This window comes from Glandiceps talaboti, chromosome 16 (assembly GCF_964340395.1).
Source record: "Glandiceps talaboti chromosome 16, keGlaTala1.1, whole genome shotgun sequence".
Classification (NCBI taxonomy): Eukaryota; Metazoa; Hemichordata; class Enteropneusta; family Spengelidae; genus Glandiceps; species Glandiceps talaboti.
In genome coordinates, this window is record NC_135564.1 from 16,463,378 (window position 1) to 16,488,195 (window position 24,818).

Here is a 24,818-nt window from a genome sequence, read left to right on the forward strand (position 1 = left end):
CGTTTGATGGAACAGCGAAACTTTCAAGGGCTGACTTGGGCCAGAGGTACTGCTGCATCAACCGAACGAGCAATATCGTTAAATAAACTATCTATCGGTAGTATTTTTTGGCGGTATACACCGACTCCTTACCAGTCATGGCTATCTTAACAAATTGCTGTTGTTGTTTTAATATCCGAACGGGTTCGTTGATATGCGGATATTTCACGCTGGTAAGTAATCTTTTCGTTATTTAATTTGCAATCGTTTTGTTCTCCTTAAAATAGTCAAAAAGTTGCATTACGAACCCAATTCACAAATTTCTAAATGAAATTGGTACAATAAATTTATCGGTGCAATAAAGACAACAATTGAACAAAATAATTTGGGAATTTTGGAGAAGGGTACTTATATTTATGCATGATTGAGTTGGAACCTCGACGAGTGTCAGAATTAACTGCTGGCAACACGCCCCGTCTGGCTGGCTATTGTCGTCAAAATAATGACTCACACGTTTGCACGTAATCCATAATCAGTACGATGTCGTTAGTTTTATTTTTGCTGCTTCTCTGCAACCTCCGAATAGATGTCATAAACTGACGACAAAATGTCATTTGCTGGGATAGTTAAATGCCAATTTTAATTCGACAAAAATATGAATGCTTTCAAAAGTCCCAGCTTTGATGTGGGTCTATTTACGTAGAGTTACTGAATGAACAAAGGGAAGTACTTCCATATGCTCGCTAGCTCGTCCGATATCAAATATTTTGCATTATAATATGTTGAATGCTCCGCTAAGATAAATGTCAACCACAGACTAGCTATGTCTGGGGAGCTTAGCAAATGTATAATTTAAATGACATATACACATGTGCAAAATATTTCTGTATTCAGATAGTGCATTTTCTCTCGTTTAACATACATGACCTCAGCGAGAACTGGAAATCTATCGTGATATTTCAAATGCCAGTAAATTAAGAGTGCCTCGTACATAGCACTGTAGGTATAAAGGGTTGACATACCTCAAACAGGGCAATGAGTTTCGATTCAAAAATTTTAATCATACTATCACACTGCACAAGATGAGGGATACAGGGACGAAATTCCATGGTGTGATTATCATAAACAAAGTCAGTCTCAAAATCCAAACTGATTAATTATTCACACATGTGTGCATACGATTGGATTTCTCCATACAAATCTATTTTTATTCAATACTCGATGCTAAACACCCCTTTTTAATACCATTTTATTGTGATGTTGCCAGCCAAAAGATAATGTTTCGTTCGTTTTGAGCTCAGTGAGACGATGTTAACCTCACAGATTAGTTTCTGTAATTTGAAGAAAAAAAGCAAAATAAAATCCCGAAAAATCTTAAATCAAATTTGAAGATTTACATTAATTTCCTGAATCTTGAAGAAGAAAGCTTAACGTCAACGTTGGGGGGGGGGGGGGTCTTGTTTCGGTGTAATTTTAGAGCGCTGCATACATACATTTGAAAATACAACAGGAAAAATACAGAGGCAACAACAACAACAACAACAACAACAACAACAACAAAAATTAATAAATGCAAAACAAAAACAAATAACACATGAAAAGAAAATATACTATTAGTAAATAACTCCTAACGCAAAACTTTTTTTTTTTTTTGAAATATTCTAAAAACCTAAATAACTGGGTTCATACAAGTACAAAATTGCATGTGCTTAGATATACGTAACATCGTGTGATTGGCATGACCTGTGTATATCGTGGTAATATTTGAATATCCCTAGATACCCTGCCTAACATGAGATTGATGACAGTGCATGCTGATTGAAATAACATTTAGCATTCTCCATAATAATTCCAGCGATCGGTTTTCAGCCATATTATGCTATTGATTTCAAATGTCTAATGCTCTGGCCTCACCCATCGCGTCTTTTTTTTCTGACAATTTTTGTATACATACGTATATACTGCGCAAATGTCAAATTGTCATGGTTCATTCGGTGTCATTGCCTTCACTTATATCGCTTTCGCTATATGTCAAAAGTCGTCCAGATTTCAAACGTGAAAGCATGAAAACAATTCGGTAATTACATCGCACAAGCGTGTGTATATTCGTTAATGTTTTCATGATAAAATAGTGTTTCACATTTATCGTTTATAATTCTGTTTTTTTTTTCGTTTACGAAATTATTCACCTGGGTAGAATCACATCCATTTAACACTTAATATTTCACTGTATTGTATACAAACACCTGTTCATTTCATAACAGCTGAGGTCATCAGATGTCAAACAGGGTCATTCGTCTCATAATCACTTTTAATACCAGATGGTGTATCCTGTATTCTGTCATGATAGCCAAGTTAGACCAGAGTAGACTGTCTAGGGTTATGAATAATTAAACTCATTAGCGTTCCACGCGATTACAGTTTTTTAATTGTTTTTGCGGCTACGATTTGCGCATACTGGAAAATTAGTGCGAGTGTCGTTAGCGATACATGTTGCACATGTAATATTTTATATTTTTGAAAGGCAATATTATTGGTATATAATTACATAATTATCAATTACTACAGTAGAATTAGAAGCCTATGAGATATACTTATACTTATGTGTATATTATGTGGTATGCACTTGTTAGGTCATTACGTTTTTCAAATAGCCAACTTTATCATTTATCTAAAATTTTGAGAATTATTCAAACAAACCTTATGTAATTTTCTAGTAGATGAAAACGGTGATCAGAGAGTTAAATAAGGCTGGATTTGAAGAAAGATAGAATAGAATAGAATAGAATATGATAGAATAGAATAGAATAGAATATGATAGAATAGAATAGAATAGAATAGAATATGATAGAATAGAATATAATAGAATAGAATAAAATAAAATAGAATAGGAGTAGCATAGAACAACAAGAGAATAGAATAGGAATAACAGAATATAGCGTTATAGAATAGAACAGAACGGAACAAAACAGAACAGAACAAAACAGAACATAATAGTACAGAACAGAACTGAACAGAATAGAATAGAACAGAACTGAACAGAACTGATCAGAAGGAGAATAGAATAGACTAAAAGTCAATGCTAGTTTGTACAAATCAGTGACAACAAAGTATTGTAGAAGTGAAAATTTCATAAACAGGTTAAAGCGCCCTCTGCCTTTGAAACTTTTATCGTCTGTTCTTGGCTTACTTTAATTATTATGTGTTTTTTATATACAGATATACTCAATCATATATTTCATACTTGCTATCATAAACCTGATTACTGGATCAGATAAGTTGACAACAGGTGAGTTGATATTGATTTTGACTTTACAGCTAAAATATGATGTGGGCTTGATGTTTCACTGATGCTACTTGACATGTGTTACACACCCTCAGACAACTTCTAATCATTTCAATTGAAACAATTACATAGGGGGCCGTGCACAGTCGGGATGTAGAAGTAGTCAAGTTGAAATGGTGATTATCAGTAAGAAAATAAACAATTGCAGCCATTAAAATCATCAAGTCCATATACGTGTAATGTTTTCATTTCAAGCCTGTTTCTACTGCACTGTGAAAGAATAGCAATGTTTATTAGTGTTCAATATGATTGGGCAAAGGATCCTGCTTTGTTTGTTGTGTATCTGTTATTGTTAGTCTAGAGTCGAAATATGTCTATCTTCGTGCCAAAAACGTAATGCCTATTCTGTCTCAAGATGGCGCTATCATGTCAATTCTGGGCACGGAATACCTTTGACGAGTACACGAAATATCAGGCCCCTTGTCAAGATAACCGAGTAGGTTTTGTGGCGTAATTGCAGTCTAGAGGGTGGAGAACAAACCATTTCCAAGGAAAAGAATGCACGCATACACACGGGGTCACAGGTTTCACTTAAAGAACTTTGTTATGTTAACGCAAGTCAAAAAATAATGTACAGCACTCAGGAAGACTAAAGAATAAAGAATTAAATAAATTTCTAGTACACTGCATAACATGAGTTAGACGTTAAGTTAAAGGTTGGTGGTGGCAACTTAATTAAAGTCACAACTAAGAGTTCAGGTTGTCTTCCTACCGGTGCACGTACGCATTGTTCGCGTGAATTACTTACAAGTTTAGTATCATCGAATTACTTTCGTCGAGTGAATCCGAAACAGTCACACACTGTTGTTCGGGTTGCAGTTAGCGTTTCGGCATGCCAACCCGTAGCAGGATTCCACAAAGTGCTACGGTTCACAGTTAGTGTAAAACAACAACCCAGCAAGGCTTCAACCAAGGTGATGTTCGGTCTTCAGCCGGCGAAGCAAAAGTGATCAGTTCCACGAGGACGGGTTCTCCGACCTTTGTATAGTGCCCTATCCACCAACAACCACCTGTACTCTAATATGCTAACAATAGCCACCAGTCATTCTATTAAATTTACATAAACGGGACATCGACCGACTAAGGGTCAGTCTAGCATAGTTTACAAACTTCACCTTGTGACACCCCTCAACGAATGGAATGATTTTATAGAATTGTTTAATTTTGTGCTGGAAATATAAAAAAATGTGCGGATCATTTGTTTTATTTCAGGTTACATTACATCAAATGGCATTGACTTCCTCCTCTTTCTGCTCCTGCTGATTGCATCAATTCTTTTGATTATTGGAGTTATGAAGGTAAGATTGTTTAGACAGTCAAGTTGATTTTCATGTTAAAGTGGCCCAAGCTGAGTTTTAAAGTTTTTAATTCAAATGAAATACTTTACTTAAAACCTCGATTCAACTGTTCTAGTATGATGATGCTAATGTCGATGCAAGCCTTTTATGGCATTGTCTTCTGGCATTGTTAGAACAGTAGATTGCATAGTAGGAATTTATTTTCTTCTACGTATAATAAATTACGTCATCGTTTCGTTTATAAGTCACGTCTAATACCAGGCTTGAGTTCAGTCAATTGCAAATGATAGTCAAGTAAGCTGCAGTAAATGGAATACTTCCGGCGCTTTAAAATCATGCAGCAACAATTATACCCCAAAACGTATAACGCAACTCATGTACGCCTTTAACCCAAGCGTATAGTCGATTTTCCGGTTCCAAGAAGCACTGCGCGAGAGGGCGTCGCTTATAGTTTTACATTTAGTCTTGTTTTGTGTTTATTACATTGCAATATCAAGTTCAGCCCTCAAAAATATAATCAATATGAAATTGATAAAGCACGTGAATTTTAGTTGTGTCAAGTGTATGTAGGCTTCGAAAATTAAAAAAAACACATCTGTTTTGTATATTTCACTTTTTAGGACAAGCCATGGTGGTTCTTGACTTGGCTTATCTACATCCTCGTTCTAATCGTTATCAAGATTATAACGGCCATTGTGATGCTGTTTGAGGTATGTACATAGTATAAATTAGCCTATTTCCCCAGTAGATGTATCTATTTGCTATTTTTGGTTATGTTTTGCCTGTTGAACCATACACAGGGAAAGTCTCATACCACTGTTACAGTTACATATACCTAGTACAGTACAGGGGTCGTGCGCTGAAGCCACAGTGGATGTACCAGCTATGTGAAAATTATCCCCGTAACAGCTCTAGCCAGTACACTAGGTTTAACATACCTAGATTTGACGTGTAACTGGTATACCAACGTAACATGGATGTGAAAAATAGCAACTCAGCATAGTCTTTTACGACATCCATGTACAAGAGCATTTTCCCTCAGATATGTACGAGCTATGTGAGCAATATTGTTTGAATTGAAAGGGATGCTACAGGGTATAATTTCAGCATAGCTGGTACATGGATGTGCACAACTGTAGTACGTATACCATGTGCGTAGAACGGCCTTGGCATAGAGATGGTATCCGCATCCAGGTAACAGGCATATTTTTCACAGCCATGTAGCAGATCTGTGGAGAAATACACCCTATAACGGGGCTGTGCCGCTGGTACATGGCTGTATTCTGCTTCCTAACACTAAGATGTGCCGGGTTCCATGTGTACCAAAATACTTTAGTGGAAAATGTGTCATCTTTATGAGCTCAATTACGCCTTTAATGATCGATCGTTAATTGTCAGCAGCTAAATTTAACTCATTTTAGAATTCAAAATGGCCACCTAATCCTATGTTAATTCAGCGGAAAAAATAAAGGATTGTTGAAAACAAGATGATTATTCCCCAAGTTTCTTTTATCGTTTGAAATTGACCATGATCGAGTTTTCATATGACAATGTTTTGATAAGTTTGATTTTCAGGCAAATCCCACCTTAAACAAAGAAAGAAGTACAGACTGTAAGAAGAAAATTATGAATATTTCCCCTGTTTATGCTTCGTAAATACATATTGTGTGTGTTTGTTTTTATCTAGGGAATAACTTGGAACGCCTTGCTCAATCTCATCTTGTTTGTCATTTTCGTGGCCTTCGTGGTAAGTGTTTGAGTATATGTGGGTGAAATTATTTCCTTCGAAGGGATCTGACGAATTGAAATTGTGTCCTCGTACTTTGACGTCATAGACGAAAGGTCGAAGTACCTTACTTTATATATATTTCACATGTCAATTTTATCATCATGGTCTTTCGCTAGACTCTAGTTTGCACACTACTAAATGTGTCTCTTGATTGACACACGCATTCTTGACTTTCACGGAGGACATGTTGCAATCAAGTAATTGGAAAATTTAGGACAAACTGATGAGGGCGCTGTCGAATTTTGAAAGGAAAGAGAACGTGTGGGCAGGTGACGGGTGAATAGAAAAGAACACTCATGTTACAGTATTTGAAGTGGTTTCAATTATATGTGCTGATAAACAATGTCATTTAAAATTTGTTTCACAACAGATATATTGCTGGCTGTGTGTGTTCTCTCAGTTCCAAGAACTGAGAGCTGGACGAGGCAGTGCTGAATACCATCGCCAGGTAGGTCAAATCCAATTATAATGTCATACATATGTTTATCTTAAGTATATTAATCAGACAGGGTCTTAATTCAGACCCTTTGTCTACTAAAGTTAGAGTACAAAATATATTTACACAAAAATTGATGAGCACTTAATTGTGTAAGAATGGTGTTATGCTGTCCCATCCCATGGTCCAGTGTGCTTTATCCTTTGTTGCAATAAGAAATGGGGACATGGGAAGAGGAAGGGAGGGAGTCGATGGGGGGGGGGGATACAAAATTTGCATTGTAAAAACAAATACATTTGTCGGCCAACCCGGTCATCAACTTGAACTTGAATTTTTATGATACTAATGACCGTTGAAGTAAATTTTGATTTCCACACGTCATCCAAGTGGTGTAAAATAAAATGCTTTTTTTTTGCAAACATTATCTTATGATATCATGATCTTTGTTTTCCAGGCGAGAGCTGCGGGAGGTCAACCAGTGGTCGTCGTGACATCGACCCAGAAGGCCTAAGCACGTGGTTACAACCAAACCATCGCAGTACATTGTCTGCTTACAGTTTTTTTTCAAAAATATAGTGATAGAATAACGAGTTAGAATTTACGGTGCACAGAGTGGGCTGAATGTTAACAAACCTGTCATAGCTACATAAAAATATATCAAATTCTATTATCCACGCTAAGGGAACCGATTTAGAAATAGTTCGATATTCCCAGTTATTCTTGATGTTAAAATGGAAATCTTAATGTAATGAATGAATAGGCTGTAGGTAGGAAACACAAACTACAACTCAAAGATCCCAGAGTGCAGTATATATATATATATCCACAAATACAGAAAACAAATGACTTTGACTTAGCGGGCTTCACTGCAATCACCGTTCACCGATTTCAACCGGATGTCATCGCAATTACTATCTGCATAGGGTTTCCCATCTCTAATTATCGTAACTGTTTATTGTAAATTGGCTTCCTGAAATTATGTCTGACTTGCTTGGGTGTTCCATAATTATTATAATCTCCGAAGGGAATACATGCATCGAGATTTTATGTTGCACCAAATGTTGTGCCATGAGGTTGGACTGTTTTTAGGACGTGCAGAAAATATATAAAAGTATAAATGAAAGACATTTATTCAATTTATTTTCATCATTCAACGATAGTTAAATACAATAGAAATTAATTTTAAAAAAAATATCTTGAATTATAACCTTTTTTTAAAGTAGGTAAAATATTATAGATCCAATGCAGTGGTTAGTAAGCGTATGTGTGCATGTGTTATTGTTTATAAGAAAACAGCGCTAAAGCAAAAAATATACTTAATATATTAAACTGAAGAAATTACATTCCCGCCATCAAATGAGATAACGTATGCATACCAATTAGAAGTATGGCATATATTATAAACTGCAGCTATTAGCGTTTACTTAAATTCAAGACCAGTAGATAAAAGGCACTTAATGCGCATGCAAGTTTTTGTAATCACCCACCCATCTATGGCATCTCCATGCTATGTTCACACATATCAATATAGCATCTGTCTACATGAACATGTAATGAAATAAGTACATATAATCACATATTTATTGTTTCAATAATTCTACTTTCTATTCATGAACTTTAGGAAGTTCCATTTATGGATGTTATTCTAAACAATTTGTTCGGAGGTCACTTCGAAAAATGAAAACTGAAATTCGACTTTTAGTCCTGCATATTATCAACTTTTTTGTCAGATATTCTAATGTTGACTTTAACCCACCTTGTGCACCTGTTAAATAGCTTAATAATATGTTAATAGTCTTAAGAATATATTTGTAGTTTTAGAGATGTTATTTCATATGTTGGTTTGGTACATAACTTCCACATATTACATTTTTAAAAGAAAAACAGGCTAAGGTTCTTCCTATGTGTCGGTTTGATCGGTCGCTCATTAAAGGTATGATTCTAACTGTCGAATTGTTACCACTACTGAGCATTTGAAACATCTAATTTTACTGACAAAAACCACACATCAAGTCAAATTGTAGGCTTTGCAATGCTTATGCGCACATGCACAAAAGATTTTGTCATTCTAAACTGCCCTGTAGTAAAAAGAGCTTTAGTTCAGCAATCCGAAGATATCCCGAGAAAGAGGAGATAATATAGATTAAAAGTATTAATTATTGAAAGTTTTCAAGCGAAATTTGAAATTCACTTTGGGCATTAATATATTTGTTTGCAATAAGCTACAAGTCGTGAAAACTTTCATCCAATTTTTCGGTTCTTCTTTGCCAAAGGACAAAAAATGTGTTGCCAAATCTTTGTTAAAGGGAAAAGAAACCCTGTGGATTCACCATGCTTATTAAGACATGGATGTTAGAGATAAAATACGATAGTTCCCATCCCTTTCATTTGTCAGTACTGAGCTGGCATCAATCAGAACTTAGGCGGAAGTGACGTACTGACGTACCAGTTAAAGTGACAACTTCCTATAAGCGTGGTGTCGACTCTTTCTTATTGCAATTTGTATAACAATGCAAGCAGTCGACAATATGTTTAAGGGGAGTTCCCTACCAAGGCTCATACGTCACTTCCGCCTAAGTTCAGATCAATGTCAACTCCACATACTGTTAAGTTGAAATTTATGAAGTAAACACATTTTATCTCATTCAGTGTCCATGTTTATAATAAACATAGTAAATTCACAAAGTATCCTTTCCTTATATTACGACACAACATGAAAGTTGTGTAGAAAAAAATACTTTCCTCAAATTTTTCTCCAATGAAACTTAATTTGGGCACGAATATATCTATGTACATATTTTATCATGCGCATAAATGCAAGCAGCTAAATATAGATGAATGATGTTGAAACAGGGAAAAAAGCAACTTCGGTGTTGATTTATCAGACACATTATTAAACTGAAATATTTTATTTGTAGACAATTTCACAACTAATCCAGTGCATTTGCTGGTTCTTCACTTTCCACATTTGGTTCAGTAGTGAACAGAAAATAAAATGAAATTTGAATTTGAAATATTGAATGTTGTAGTATAGGATATTGGGGGTTACATATTTCATATTGTATAACTAAGGCGTCGGTTTTCAGCGATTTAAAGTAAGTACAAGTAAAAAACCGTAGATACATTTTGGGATTTTAATATTTGAATATCAAAAGTGTTAATGGTTTAACAGTGAATTTAAGTATTTTTTAATTAAAGAATTCTCAATAAAGGAAAGGTTTTTATGGTTTTAGTGGTATAAGGCAATAATTTAAAGACAATAGTTAAATTTTTTCTCTGTGAGTTATACTACTTTGAATAAAATATAACATTAGAATTTCCAAACTACGATATATGACTGTTTCATTAAAGTGGCCATATGGATGAGGATTGGGTATTTGTTTTGGATTTTGGACTTATAAAACAATTTTTTCATGGCTTCCGACTTGAAAAATCAACGTTAAACAATATATGCTATGTTTGTAACTCAGTAAATTGCAAAAGATTAATAAATATGTAAAATATTTGTTATTGTACGTACAACAACAAAAATGTTTCACAACATTTTGAGCTTTTTGCAATGTATTGAGTTTCAAACACACATTTGATAACATTGATTTTGCAAGTAGGAAGCCATGATGATAACATTATTTTATAAATTCAAAATCCAAACTAAATACCCAATCCTCATACATGCGGCCACTTTAAGCATCTCAACTTAGCTAATGTTCTTTAGAGAATGTGTAATGGTTTCAGCATAAGTGGTGCTACGTATAATAAATGTAACAATTGTTAATGACTGAAATTATTGATTTTTTCACACTTCGATTCAATTATAAGATATTGTGATTAATTGACGAAATGGGGAACAGAATTAATTGGATTCTCAACTTAACTATACAATGTGAACTAACCTACCATTTCTGTTGGACGACATAGTTTCATAAATAATGCACGCTCTTTAGTCCCAGAATGGAGGTACGTACTTATGCTACATGTTTGGAAAAGGTATGCCAAGAGATGTTGCTACCTTGTAAGGTGTAAGCTTTGCTTGACATCATGATCATTGTTTATTCAAGTCAGGAGCGATTGCCCCTTTCCTATCGCACACGTGATTGATAAACACTCTTTTGAACTCTTCAGTCGTGCCTTACCAGAGAGAAAACAACAAAGTATATCGGACATATCCTCTTCTATATAATAGCTGTCATTTCAACACATACAGAACTGAACAAAACAAAATGAACCACATAACATTTTATTCAATTCACACCACGTCACGGGAAACCAGATTAACAAAACAGGTAGTCCCAGTGACAGACAGACCGATTGATTGATTGATTGGTTGGTTGATTGCGTATATGCTTTCTTTAACCAACCAACCAACCTAGTTAAGTCTGGGTACATACTTACTTTTATGGTCTTTCAGAGTTGCATTCTTTGATGTACTCTGCATTGCACTGAAACCTTGTCAGAGACGCCAGTGTGTGTCCAACTCCAAAATGCCCAGCTTCTATGACGAGGATAGCAATTCTTTCAGTAGTCACTTTTATGACTGGCTTGTTGATATATCCACAATGCATGACAAACTATAAGTCTTGCCTAAGTCATTTGAATATCCTTTACACAAGGTGCTAAATGCTAAAGTGTGTTACGAGATGACTCACCATCTAAAATCTTCTATATCTTACGTATTTTAGGTTAAGGTATTTTAAATGTATTGTTAAATCCCAGATAAATAAAACATAACATCAAACACAACAAAGTGTGTGAGTAATCTGTCTCTAATGTGCCCTGGCCAAATACAGTGACATGTATTCATATTTATATGTATTTGTTGGCCAATTATCTATAAGAAGCCAGGCATGTACTACAGAATAGAATTAACAGAGTCACTAACTCATGATGTGAATTTAATTTGAAACAGAGAAATTTATTATGTTAATCAAATGCAAAATATTTACATCTGAGAGGTATTTCATAAGGTTTGGCGGCTAGTGCTTAATGAATAATTATTGTCATTGTACGCATAATTACTCTCATGAGTTTTTGAGCAATGCTGAACGTTTTACTTGTACAACACTTTTGAACAGTTTTTGTCTTTTAAGAATACCGACACAATTTGTATCATTTTTTATATGGTGCTTTTGGTAATTTCTAAATTTTGTATTGTGCAGTGTCTCTAAACAATTGCTTTAATTTTTGGATTTGGCGCTATAAAAGTTCTTATTTTTTTAATTCTTATTTGTTATAATTATAATCGGCGCGACCAACATTCTCTTTTCCATGCCCTATACGAAAAGAAAACTGACATTCTGATATATATTTTTTAGAGTAAATTTAAACCTTGTTATGTATATACCCATGTTGTACCCAATAGCAAGGCATAATATATGCTGTGGATTATTCACCCATGCATTCGCTCTTTTACGCTCGGGATTTTACGAATGTTAGATTACTGCATAGTGCATGACACTAATTGCAAAAGATGAACGTACTGTAGCATTGTGTTTAATATATTTATCAGTGGATGAACAAATCCCACGAGATACTTCTTCAGGGGAATTCGAGGTTCAATGTTCCGAGATGGAGATTTACTGACCACAAATCCCTAAAGTCGTTGATCCATTTTCAATTCGAATTCCTCGTCGGATTATCATGCTGCCGTTGTAGACATTATCTCTTGATAACCTATATTGCTTTCAAAAGGTGTCAAGCTCCATCGATAATTTATCCGTCAACCTTTCCTTTACAGAGATGTGGATGTAACCGGAAATTAACTCGCAGAATGTTGTTAGCTTCCGGAGCTGTGATTTACAAAATAACCGCAGTACCTTAATGCAGTTAATCATACCATTGTAAAAGTTCCGTGAGTTTAGCGCACACTACTTCAGAGTGTTTGTTCGAAAAATCAACGTCAAACAATATATGCCATATTTATAACTCAAACAGACGACGATAACATTGTGGCAAAATAAATTTACAACAGAGCAAATTACAGTTGAAATGATGTAGGCTTGGTGTTTCACTCATGTAACATAGCATTTATTACACACCCTCAGACAACTTTTAATGCAAAAGAAACAGTTACATAGGTGCCGTGCACCGTGGGGATGTAGAAGTAGTCAAGTTGATATGTTGATTATCAGTTAGAAAATAAACAATTGAAGCTATTAGAATCATGAAGTCCATGTGTAATGTTTTCATTGTAAGCCTGTTTTTACTGTACTGTGAAAGAATAACAATGTTTATCACAGTTAAATGTCAAATGATCCTGCTGTGTTTATTGTGTCTTTATTATTGTTAGTCTAGAGTAGAAATATGCCAATCTTTGTGTCAAAAACGTAATGGCCTATTAGTGAAACACCAAAACAATATCATTTTATCTGTATCTGAAAAGTGAACTTCGCAAGCGAGATGAAGGAAAATGCTATAAAATGAATACGTCGATGGACCCCTCTCCATCAAATCCCATGTCTTACATATACATGTACTTCTCCTTACTTCTTCATTTTATCTTACTGTATATCCGTTATCAAACCAATTGCGATACGCCCCCCATGTTTTCTTTTAATATAACAAATATATGATACAGATATTATACGCCAACAGTGTAATGAGACAACAACACGCAAGATCGTGTGCCTACTAGGAAGTTGCCAATTCATGTCTTTGGTTTATATTACAAAATACGTCTGGCATTATATGTACAGGTAATAACACGACTCCAATTTTAATGGTTTTGTCGTGATTGCTGACAAAATCGTGCCTGACAAATTGTACCGTTTCTGACTGTCTGACATGCAGAATAGCCTGCAGAAATAAAACTGTTCGGTTTGTCTGTGGATAACAGATAACACTAAGTCTTATGGAACATTTTGATATTACTTGTGTTTTCAGTCTGTTGTGTTTATATATGAATACATAATATCCACTACCACAGATATTATATTTTCTATTACAAGAGACTCTGCTTTACAAGTGACATTTTAATGCATGTAATTCAGTTATTAAAATTGATTCTTTCTTATTATTCATTTTTAATTACAGGTGAACTTAATTAATTAATATAAGTGACATTTTTTTTTACATTTGGCTCTTTTTTTAAACACAAGTGACTTTTTATTACATGGGACTCATTTATTATCACTGAGCTGCTTTTCTTCTCAGATTCTTTAATTATCTTTGTGTGCGTATTCCACTAGTATTCTTTTATCGCTTTATGTGTTGTTCAGGGCCTATGCATTTTTATATACAATGGCTCTTTACAACTGCTACTATTACTATTACTATTACTGCACACCAATAGGTCACTGGTAGCCACTTTAGAAGGTTTCACATCGTTGTATTCATGTCAACCTTCTAAAAGCATTGGATCAATTATCAATCAATTATCTTGTGTGTGGGTTTTTTTTTTAAATTGTTATCCCTGTGTTCAAGGGCCAAAAGAAAAAGAACAAGAAAATACAATACATACAGAAAATGACAAAAACAGGACAAAGAAGAAAAGAATGTACATAGCTTTGAAAACATCAATCTGTTATTCATTATTCAATTATATTATGTTGTTATCATAACATAACAACATTACATAACATAATATAACAACACAACATAATATAACACAACAGAACATAACATGAACTAAACATTAAGTTCTGGTTATAAAAAACAACCAATTTCACAGTTTAAAACAGGTTGTAAACAGTTTTGTAGGTTAATGCTTCATTTAAAAACATTTCGATATAAGCAAGTATTGATTAACTGCCATTTGTAAATTGAGAAACTAGTCAAGCTTTCTACACACGAGTCCAAATCCAGTTTTTCATTTTAATGGACGTATTTATATGTGAATTTGCTAAATCGTCTCTTTGAGCGATAATCTTTTGAAGTAATCTATCGGAGAAGACGCATATTGTGTGTCACTTAATCGCGACCAAGTTGATTTATAAGTGTCTTTATCTTAATCGTTAAAAGCGCAATTACCAGAGGAAGTGTACATTGAACTGGCAGCACGCGTTTGTGATTGTCTACTAATGGACCTACAGGATAGGATAATGTGGACAAATTCCGTCTCAAAGTCTTTATTCTATGAGGTTCATATGTTACTTGTGATGACTCAGTGTTCTGGATGGAGCTAAAAGGTGACAGGGACCCACTGTGCCATCTAGTCCCTAACATTTTCCAGGTAAAAGCTGCAGACGATATGCTAACATCACCTTATCAAAAGCAAGTTTCCACCCGATAGATGTGGTAACTCTTCAGCCCTTACAATAAAAGGTAATTACAAGGGAAAGAGAGTAACAGTGATATGATATAAACAAATAACTGCATGCGACATCAAAATAAGCATAAAGAAAACACAGGCGCAGGTGGATTTGTCATAAATATATTTATGACCCTAAAAGCCGTCTTAAACCAATGGGTGTAAAAATAATAATCCTCATGTCGTTTTTAACTGCCGCTTCATTTGCATATATGGTAGCCCTTATTTAGTTCTTGCACATTAGCATATCATTTGCATATGCCACTGCAACTCTTCCCAATGTGCAAATCGTATTCAGGGTTTAGACCAATAGGACATGTCCTTCTGGACAGACACCCACACTGCATATTTTTAGACAAAATGTCATATGCTTTCAACATGTGTATGTACAAGGCATGTTTTCGTTGGAACGTAAAAACCATCTAAATGCAGGAAATCAAACAGGAGGCAATTTAATCCGTTTACAACCTTGAAAAATAGACATGAGGAAATGATATACAAGAAGATCATAGCAAAGCGAGTTTAATCCCGTACTTGAAGCAAATTAGTTGTATGCTTTATCTGTAGCAGGGTAATAATTGAACACCCACTGTATAACTTTTCGTATATCACGATTGATGCATCTCTTTTCAACTTTTCTCTGAACACCACCATTTTACAAAGGTATGCTTGACTGAGTATACAGTTGAAAACATATTCTTAATTAAGGCAAAGTTCGTTTGAGAAAACCAATGGTGTTGTGACTTGACGAATCGCAATGCTCATCTTTTTTATTAGATGATGATCCAGTAACATTTGGGGAAAAAGGTTCAGAGACTCATGTAGTGATTAAATATCATGATCATATTAAGGTACAATATCCGATTACCGGGGGAAATTTCAATTCCAGGTATACCAATTTAGGTAGGTTCTTAGGTGTCATATCATGTCATATCCCAATGGATTCCAGACAAATTGGCACCTGTAAACATCTTAGTGTGTGGTTAAAAATGCCCGGTATTGTATTTAGGGCAGGATGGTGACAGTATTAAGTGATATTACATAGAATCGTTAGGAAAAGGAATGTCATTTTTGTAATTACACTGCGTTTCCATTACTTAGCGACGACCATACATGTATTACCAAGGACACAGAGGGCATATATAGGAACACATTCTAGAAGTGGCATTTCTTGCACGTTGACAGTAGGTTATTTATAGAACGGTCATGCTGTCTCTTAAATATGACTAGTTATAACCTGAAGCAATGTGAGCCAGTTAACCTGAAACAAAACGTGGTCTGACTAGATTACAATTTTACTAACATTTCTACATTCTATCACCCGGCTAGCCGATATGTGAATTGAAATTGTTAGATTATGCCAAAGTTACCTCAGGCAAAGCAAATGAAGTATTGCTGTCTGTTAAGCTTTTTGTCGCGTAAGTTGAAATATAGCAGTGTTAGTATGGGTAAAGTAATCGCTGAGACTACTGATAGACTAGAGAATAATTAGTAAGATTGTTACCGGGTCAGACGATCTGTTTCAGCTTAATTGGCTTCTAGTGTAATCTTATGAACATGATTTACATATTTCACATCCATTGCAACCGATCTATAGAACCTTTGTATTCTACATGTACATGATTTTTGATGACATAACAATGCGATAACCCTTTAAGAGTTTCTAAACCGTTTGACCTTAGGTTTATTCAGACTTTAAATTTTGTTAAATATATACGATATCACATTGTCATACTTAAGCTAAACGACGAAATTGTAATGATAGTATCGTTACAAAAATACTTCTCCAATATTTGTATTCACTGAAGGAGGCTAACCTTGTTGATTCTCCTTATGTTGTCATGGAAACGTTTGGTATGTTTGATACATGTGAATAATTTGGTTCGGCGATACGCTAAATGGATAGACAATATACAGAGAGTTGATTGAAAGCACGATCCAGGTTAATATCATTGTGCAAGACAGTTGTTACTCACGAGAACATTTTGCGTATATCTAAATGCAATCTTCTTAAACGTCTAGGTAGATTATTGTAAAACTTTTCACTTGCAAAGTGCACATTGTTGGGTAGGGTCTGGGCAGGTCAGAGAGTGTTCGTGTTTATAGTTCCATTTACGAACAAGCTGAGTGAGTTCATGCGTTTAAAGTCATACCAATATAATTGAGCTTGGTGATTTGTTATTTTTTTAGAATGCATTGCCACAACAATTTAAATCTAGAAGTGTTACAAAGTACATCCTACAAAGTATTCGATGGCAGGTTAGGCATCGCTAACCTCTGTCTTTGTACATCGAGACTGGCGCCTACAAGTAACACTCGAATCTATAACATCCATTACATTCCATTCCCCGGATACATTTTCAGTTCTTCAACTTCTCATTAAACACACCAACAACACTACTTAATTAACGCTACGTGGGAGAACGATTTAAAATGTAATGATGAGAAACGCAACTTTCGTCAAATTCAAAGGGGGAGGTGGAGTCGAATGTGTTTGATGGCTTAGATGAAATACTAACATGACACCGTTGGCTGTGATGCTTAAAGAGTTATGGCAAAGGGGGAGGTGGAGTCGAATGTGTTTGATGGCTTAGATGAAATACTAACATGACACCGTTGGCTGTGATGCTTAAAGAGTTATGGCATACATTTAGATGCGTTTTGAAATGTTCCTGACTGTGGTCTTCTACTTATTAAAGCATATATCAGTACTTGCTATTGGCAGAAATCAAATCTAGTGTACTCTAGCATCATATATAAACGATTTTATGACATAGGTTTATATACTATAATATTGAGGACATTTTATTGCCAGAAGGCATCACCTGCACTCCCACCAGAAGAAGACTTTAATAATGCCATCGAAAACATGATTCCACACATTAACATTATACCAAAATAGTTGAAACAAAGGTTGATGTACGTACTTTCAAAGCTTAAAAACTGAAAGCCAGCCCCCACATGTCTGTTATACCATCATCGCATCAGAGTAATGTTACTTTTAACCTCCCATTATCAAACATATTTGACGTTTAACCTCAACTTTTTAGTACTCGACTAATGCAACATTAACCTCCCAGACCTGCCATCTACCTACCATACTGTAAAATGGCAAACGTGCGTGCCAAACAAGAAAACAATTATTGGAATAAATCTTTTCACCGTTTACTTAATCTTTTAAAATTTGACGACTACGATTGGATTATGAAGGACCTTGTAATCTCGACCATAAGTTTAAAACAAAATTACAGTTACTGATTATACGAATCCATTAAGAAATACAAAGACCATACGAGTTACTCGCAAACAAAATAATAAAATCCGTTTTATATCTCTAGACTTCTTTTTTAGTAACGTGCTCAAAAGAGTGGATGAGCCTTGTTTGAGATGCTATACAATAAATGTAATCACTGTGTACAGATATTGTTGTGATTTGCGCATTATAAACCATATACCCAAGGAAATGAAATTTTGCAAGATTTCGCCATGTAATATTCCCTGGAAAGTAACGGAATATTTATTAATGTCAAATGAACAACAAAACATTCTGATAAAATTTGAAAATCAAAATTTCATATGAAAAGAGGAAAGGTCTCATCTATTTAAAGCTGTAACCTAATTGGATTCAGGGAAATTTATAAGGTATTATACACAAAGATTAGATGTACTGACTTAGTGAAGGAAGGCATGATATGACTTCAGGTCAAGGTTTCTCCACGGTGAAGGAAAGCTGACTGTAATATTGTAATGCCCATGAAATAAACTCTGAGGTTGTAGAACGTGTTTCAATATACCGCTACCTAGGAACACTCATTGATGACAAACTTACATTCCAACAGAACACCGATGCTGTATATAAGAAATGCCAACAGCGAATGTACTTACTGCGTAAACTAAGATCACTGAATATTAGACCAGATATATTGAAAGCATTCTACTCTAGCCACATTGAGAGTGTAGTTACCTTTTCGTTTCTAAGCTGGTTTGGAGGGTTGACTGTTTCAAATGTTAACAAATTACAGACAGTTGTCAATACCTGTACTAAAATATGTGGAACTGAATGTAAAAGCATGAAATCATTATATGGAAAACGAGCACTTGTTAAAGCCACAAAAATTACCAATGACCCTTCCCATGCCTTAGTTCAGTATTTTGAGATGCTTCCCTCGGGTCGCAGGTATCGAATTTTATCCTTGAGAACACGTCGTGCTCGGCTCAGTTACGTACCTTCTGCCATCAGAATACTTAACCAGAGAATGTAAGAAGTAAAGGAATGTGAATGTTTTTATGTAGTCTTTTACACAGTTTTTATTGTCTTCGTACTTTTGTTGTTCTTAGTACTACTTTAATGTGTAAGATTATATGTATGCTTTTCTGTGTTGTTGCAAGACAAATTTCCCTGTGAGGGATAATAAAGTAATAATAATAATAATAATAATAATAATAATAAAACAGCGTTTACATTCAACTCATGTATTAACGTTGCGGCATTATTTCTCAACTCCTGGAATTAACACTGACATGTATTGAGGCAACAACATTAAAACTAACACTAAAAAGTGTTTGTGCCACATTGCGCTATCATATGATCGTAGAGAATCAATATAATTCGCCACTATTCAAACAGATATTCACCTCCCCTCTGTACTCGGCTGGAGGATGGGTTTGATTGGTAGAAAAATCTATGCTGAGAAGGTCTCTTGTGATTATGCCAAGACATTTCAGAAATTTCAAGGTGACCTCAACATCTGTCGAAGTGATGACCCGTTAAATTAAAGAACCACTACTACATGTAAGCCCCAAAACGGTGTTTTAAATGAAAATACCACTAAGAAAGAAGTTTTGTGTTTTTTATTTTGATGGTACTTGGAATGGTACACAGAAAGGGATGTTAGACAATCAATCCCACTACTTAAATATTCAACGGTTAGAATTTTTGTGACCTGTATGCTTTTAAAGAGGTGCTGAAAAACTACATGTGACGTCACCGAATGCACATACTTTGTAGTGTTGCCGAATATGCCAGATTGAACGTTGAAGAGTTGCCGATTATGCCAATTTAAGCGTTTTCCTTATTATAATAATCAATGAACCAAAAGACGAAAGATATGACATCGAATTGTAAAGAAATATCGTGATTCGCTGATCATGCCTGATTACACAAACATTGCTGATATCAGAACTACACAGCTATGGCGTAAAGAAGAAATTTCATGCCTGATTATATCATTTGGAAACCATTGAATTTTCCTATAAATTTGACTAATCAACGAATCTAAGATTCAGTAAGAATTTACAATGCTATGATAGTATTGCACGTATCGGCTTGGATATTACAGACGGCTATATTGAGTAAAGAAGTACACCAAAAAGATAAAACTTTTATGTAAACTTCTTCTTAGCAGAAACATGTATAGAGCTGTCACTTGACCGAAATGACAAATGCATACATCTGAGGATGATTTTCTGTCAGCTTAATAGTATACTTAATGTTAAAGATGTGTGCTCTTAGGCATAATACAGAGGCAACGTCTGTCTTAGATACCCAACCGCTATTATAGTAATTGCAGGAAGTCAAGGAATAATGTAGTCTCATGGGCGAGGAAGAACAAGGAACATTCTTACCCGGAAGCGACATTATGTACCGTGTGTAATGCAGTACAGCGATCTTTATATGAGAATTAAAAGAATGGTGACTTTCTCAGAATCGTACTTACTGTGTACCTTTAGGGGTATATGCTTAGTCCTTAAGATTGGTTGGAAAGAGGACAAGAAAATATGTTTTGAGGCAAATTAAATTGTGGTTTGTGCCCTCTTAAAATAAATCTGAAATAGGGAGAGTGTTTTGGATACTGTATGTCTACTGGGAATTTACGTTTGATTATTGCGATTCAAATTGTTTAGTTTGTAATGTACGTAGTATCTGTAGTGTAGTATGAAACATGAATTTGTGCTCAAACCTCAGGCACTATTACCATGTATGTCAGAAATGTATATCGCTGTAGGTAATCTCCCTTTAAAAATATTTTTTACACACACACACACACACACACACACACACACACACACACACACACACGCACACACACACAGATTCAAACTACGATGGGGGTTCTTCTGGAATAAGCAGCGATCAAAACAATTTTGTTCATAAAATATTTTTAATTTATACATTTGCAATATTAAATGTTTTTAACATTTCAGATGAACTCGCGTTATTTTTGCTTTAGTCTCACACAAACAGCATAATTGCACTAAAAGGTCTTCAAGTGTGTGTTGGAAATGGTTTCTAAAAATGTTATTTTTAATCTAAAGTTCGTTTTGTAACAAACAGTTCTTTTGGACTATAATTTGTGAAGCCAAATATGAAATACTATTTCGTTAACATTACTCCTGATCCACGTAAGTTAGGAATTAAGACCCGCCTAGGTTTCCCATTTTGCGACTAAACCCAAGACTCATTCCTGATGGTTTTTTAAAAAAAATCCTACTCTGCATGTAAATAGGGGACGGATACAGATGACTTTGACCAATTAACACGCTTACAGGCCTAGGGCTCATATCAAACTGTCGTTTTAGACAGTATTACAGTTTTTTAAACTATAATGTTGGACTACGGTATTACGAATATACAGGAAAGAAATCTGTCACTTTATTTTTTGAAATCAGCTGTGTTTGGGGGACTGTATTAATGACAATGTTGACTTGATACACAATGGGGTGTCGAGACACTGATCCAGGATTGAAAATTAGCCCCTTGAATTATTCAACACAACCTTAAGAGCAACGTCTGCGATTCGTAAAGCAGGGCGCGGCTTATAAGTCGATTGTCCAAGCACAGCAGATCTGTAACTGATATCTTTTAACATAGGGGTCACACCTCTCTTATTTCGGCGCATTGAATAATATGGGTTGTGGCTGAGTGGTTAAACCACATGCTTCTTACCACTGTGGTCGGGCTTCGAAGTCATTCAGGATTTGATTAAATTTACGAAACTATGTCGTTCAGTTTGATTCTGGGTACTCCAGTTTCCTCCTGCATTAACACTGAACCCATGAGGGATGGCCCATACTGGACTTCTTGGGTGACAAGTGTTCATATGCTTAAAGAACTTTCCAGTATAAATAAAAGATTATTATTATTATCTAGCCCATAACATAAACTGTTTATTATGATGGAAATGTTGATTTGAAAAAAGAGAAAACTCACATGTAAAAGATAAACCTGATATCTTCCTAAAACGTGCATATCCACAAAAGTGGAAATTTTATAACTCCAAGATATTTCATCACAGTGACATGATGTGTAAAGGTAACCATGGTGGACAGCAGTCGAATATAAAAGCATTTGTCCTTTGAAGAAAACATTTTCAGTGGATGTTCGAGTCAACACGTAGCATTATCAATATATGAAGGTCGCTTAATATGAATGTCCTTGTGATTCAAAAGGTGGGCAGCAAACACAAGACTGTCGTAATGGACGCCCACGACTCGGCTAGTTGTGCTTGTTGGATGTATTTATAACCTTGAGTATCGACTCGTTCCTCCTATTTGTTTTTCACCTTTTTTCAACTTTAAGAATAATTTCAAGAATAATAGATCTAATTGCAAACGAGTGTAATACGTGCCAAACAACTGGCACCAAGGTACGCACTTACGTACGTCGTTATAGCACACCGACATAAAGTCCTTTATAAGGCCTACTCAGTGCACCACGTAGTCGATCTATCAAGAACCAGTCACTGAATATAAGTTGATGGCGGCTCCGTAAATAATCGGTGAATTATACCACCGCACGATTACTTTACGTTAGTATGCTGCTTTGATACTAGGTGTAAACCAAATTCTCATTATGTGTGCTATCATTTTGTCTTTATTAAAGGTCATTGTCAGACCCACTACTTTGGTGCGCTATTTCTCACAAGCGATAATTGCATCTTTATTAATCATTCAAAATGCAAACTTCACGAACCCGAAGATTGCACTGCGTGATCTTTTTCAAGCGATCCAATTTGACACACCGACGAAACAGAGAAATATTGGCGTCGTTAGTCATTCTGTACATGATGTTAAGCTTCAAAAGTAAGTTCTGATTGTCTGAGCCACAATATAATAGCTTTCAGTTAAAAGGGAAGAAAAATAACAGTATTTTCAAAAACTGAACTCGTAGAAGTGAATTTTATTTTTCGATATCATAGAAGTGAATTATGACTTTGGACATCCTTCCTTCGTCGATGATCGAAATATGAATCAACATGTTCCTATTCGCCAATTACTTTTGTCGACTATACATAAATGACGATAATCATATAATGCCTTTGAATATTTGTCTTCATTCATCCGAAAAATAACCATGACCTAATGGGGCTTGTCACTTCTTGTCTTCAACACGAAGTGACAATTTTAAAGCCCTATATGTCAGTCGTATTTGCAACTAATTGCAATTCATGAAATATTCATGCTGTGAACAATGAGAAACATGACTCTTAACAATAGGAACGTGGTGATGTTTGCTGAAGTTAATCAAAGCGCAATACTTTCACAGAAAGATTTACTGAATGAGGAAAAAAAGACAAACAACATAGGTATACTCACTGTTAAATGGATAAAGATAGTTTATCGATAAAGTCTTCTCTTGTTGACCCTCAAGGTCCATTGTGCCTAGACAACCAACTTGCATGAAAATCGAAGACATTCAATATCTCAGGTTCCTTTGCAAAATAAAAGAAATATTAGAGCTTCTTCATCTTGTTGTCAAGGAGATCAACAATGTCTCATTTTCCTACAGAGTTAACGCAGTATTCGGCGACCATTTTGGATTCTAAAATTGGTTAATATTTTAATAACATTGTCAGACCAACCTCAAAAATTTGCATGATGATGCATGACTTTTTCCTATGAGTTTAAGTGAAAACAGGTGCAGACTATTTTAAACAACGTAACAGCATACGTTAAATCTTTTATTTTCGAGGCACACACTACGTTAATATAAAAGAAAATGTTCCACAAAATTGTTAACGATTCAGTTCTTCTGGGCCACTTTGTTATTTGAGTTCATAAGCTTACAGTGCTATCAGAAAGGATTACCATTTTATACCTCTGAACTCTGTAGGCTTTCAAAACTACAGGACATGCGGGAAATGAAGAAAGCGGATTTACAAATTTCTTCAAGATATAGTAGTAACAGCTGTTCAGCTGACATTAAATACTGTAAATTCATTTCCTTAATTGTCAATCATGATGTTGTTTTTTCTCCTGATCCTTGCATATTTTCTAATGCCATTGATTCCTTGTCAAGAATTAAAACCAACTTATATACATAATAATTGATACACAGCTAAAATGATGTAGGCTTGGTGTTTCACTCATGGGACATTACAGCTAAAATGATGCAGGCTTGGTGTTTCACTCACGTAATAACATGACATTTAATACACATCCCCAGACAACCTCTAATGCAAACGAAACAATTACACAGATGCCGTGCACATTGGGGATGTAGAACAAGTAAAGTTGAAATACCAGTTAGAAAATAAACAGGTTAAGCCAATGAAATCATTAAGTCTATGTGTAATGTTTTCATTAGAAGCCTGATTTTCCTGCAGTGTGAAAGAATTGCAATGGTTATCACTGTTCGATGTGATTGGGCAAATGATCCTGCTGTTATTATTGTGTCTCTGTTATTGTTAAATTAGAGTTGAAATATGTCTATCTTTGTGTCAAAA

At 35.0% G+C, this 24,818-nt stretch overlaps 1 protein-coding gene across 1 annotated transcript; it reads left to right on the forward strand.

The window, feature by feature from the left end:
* LOC144447323 (uncharacterized) lies at nt 1–11,579 on the forward strand. The gene is made up of 7 exons (XM_078137283.1): nt 1–212; nt 3,199–3,268; nt 4,538–4,623; nt 5,244–5,333; nt 6,311–6,370; nt 6,783–6,860; nt 7,303–11,579. The coding sequence occupies exons 1-7, from the start codon at nt 138–140 to the stop codon at nt 7,357–7,359; spliced, it is 516 nt and encodes a 171-aa protein (XP_077993409.1). The 5' UTR covers nt 1–137; the 3' UTR covers nt 7,360–11,579.
* The last annotated feature ends 13,239 nt before the right edge of the window (nt 11,580–24,818 follow it).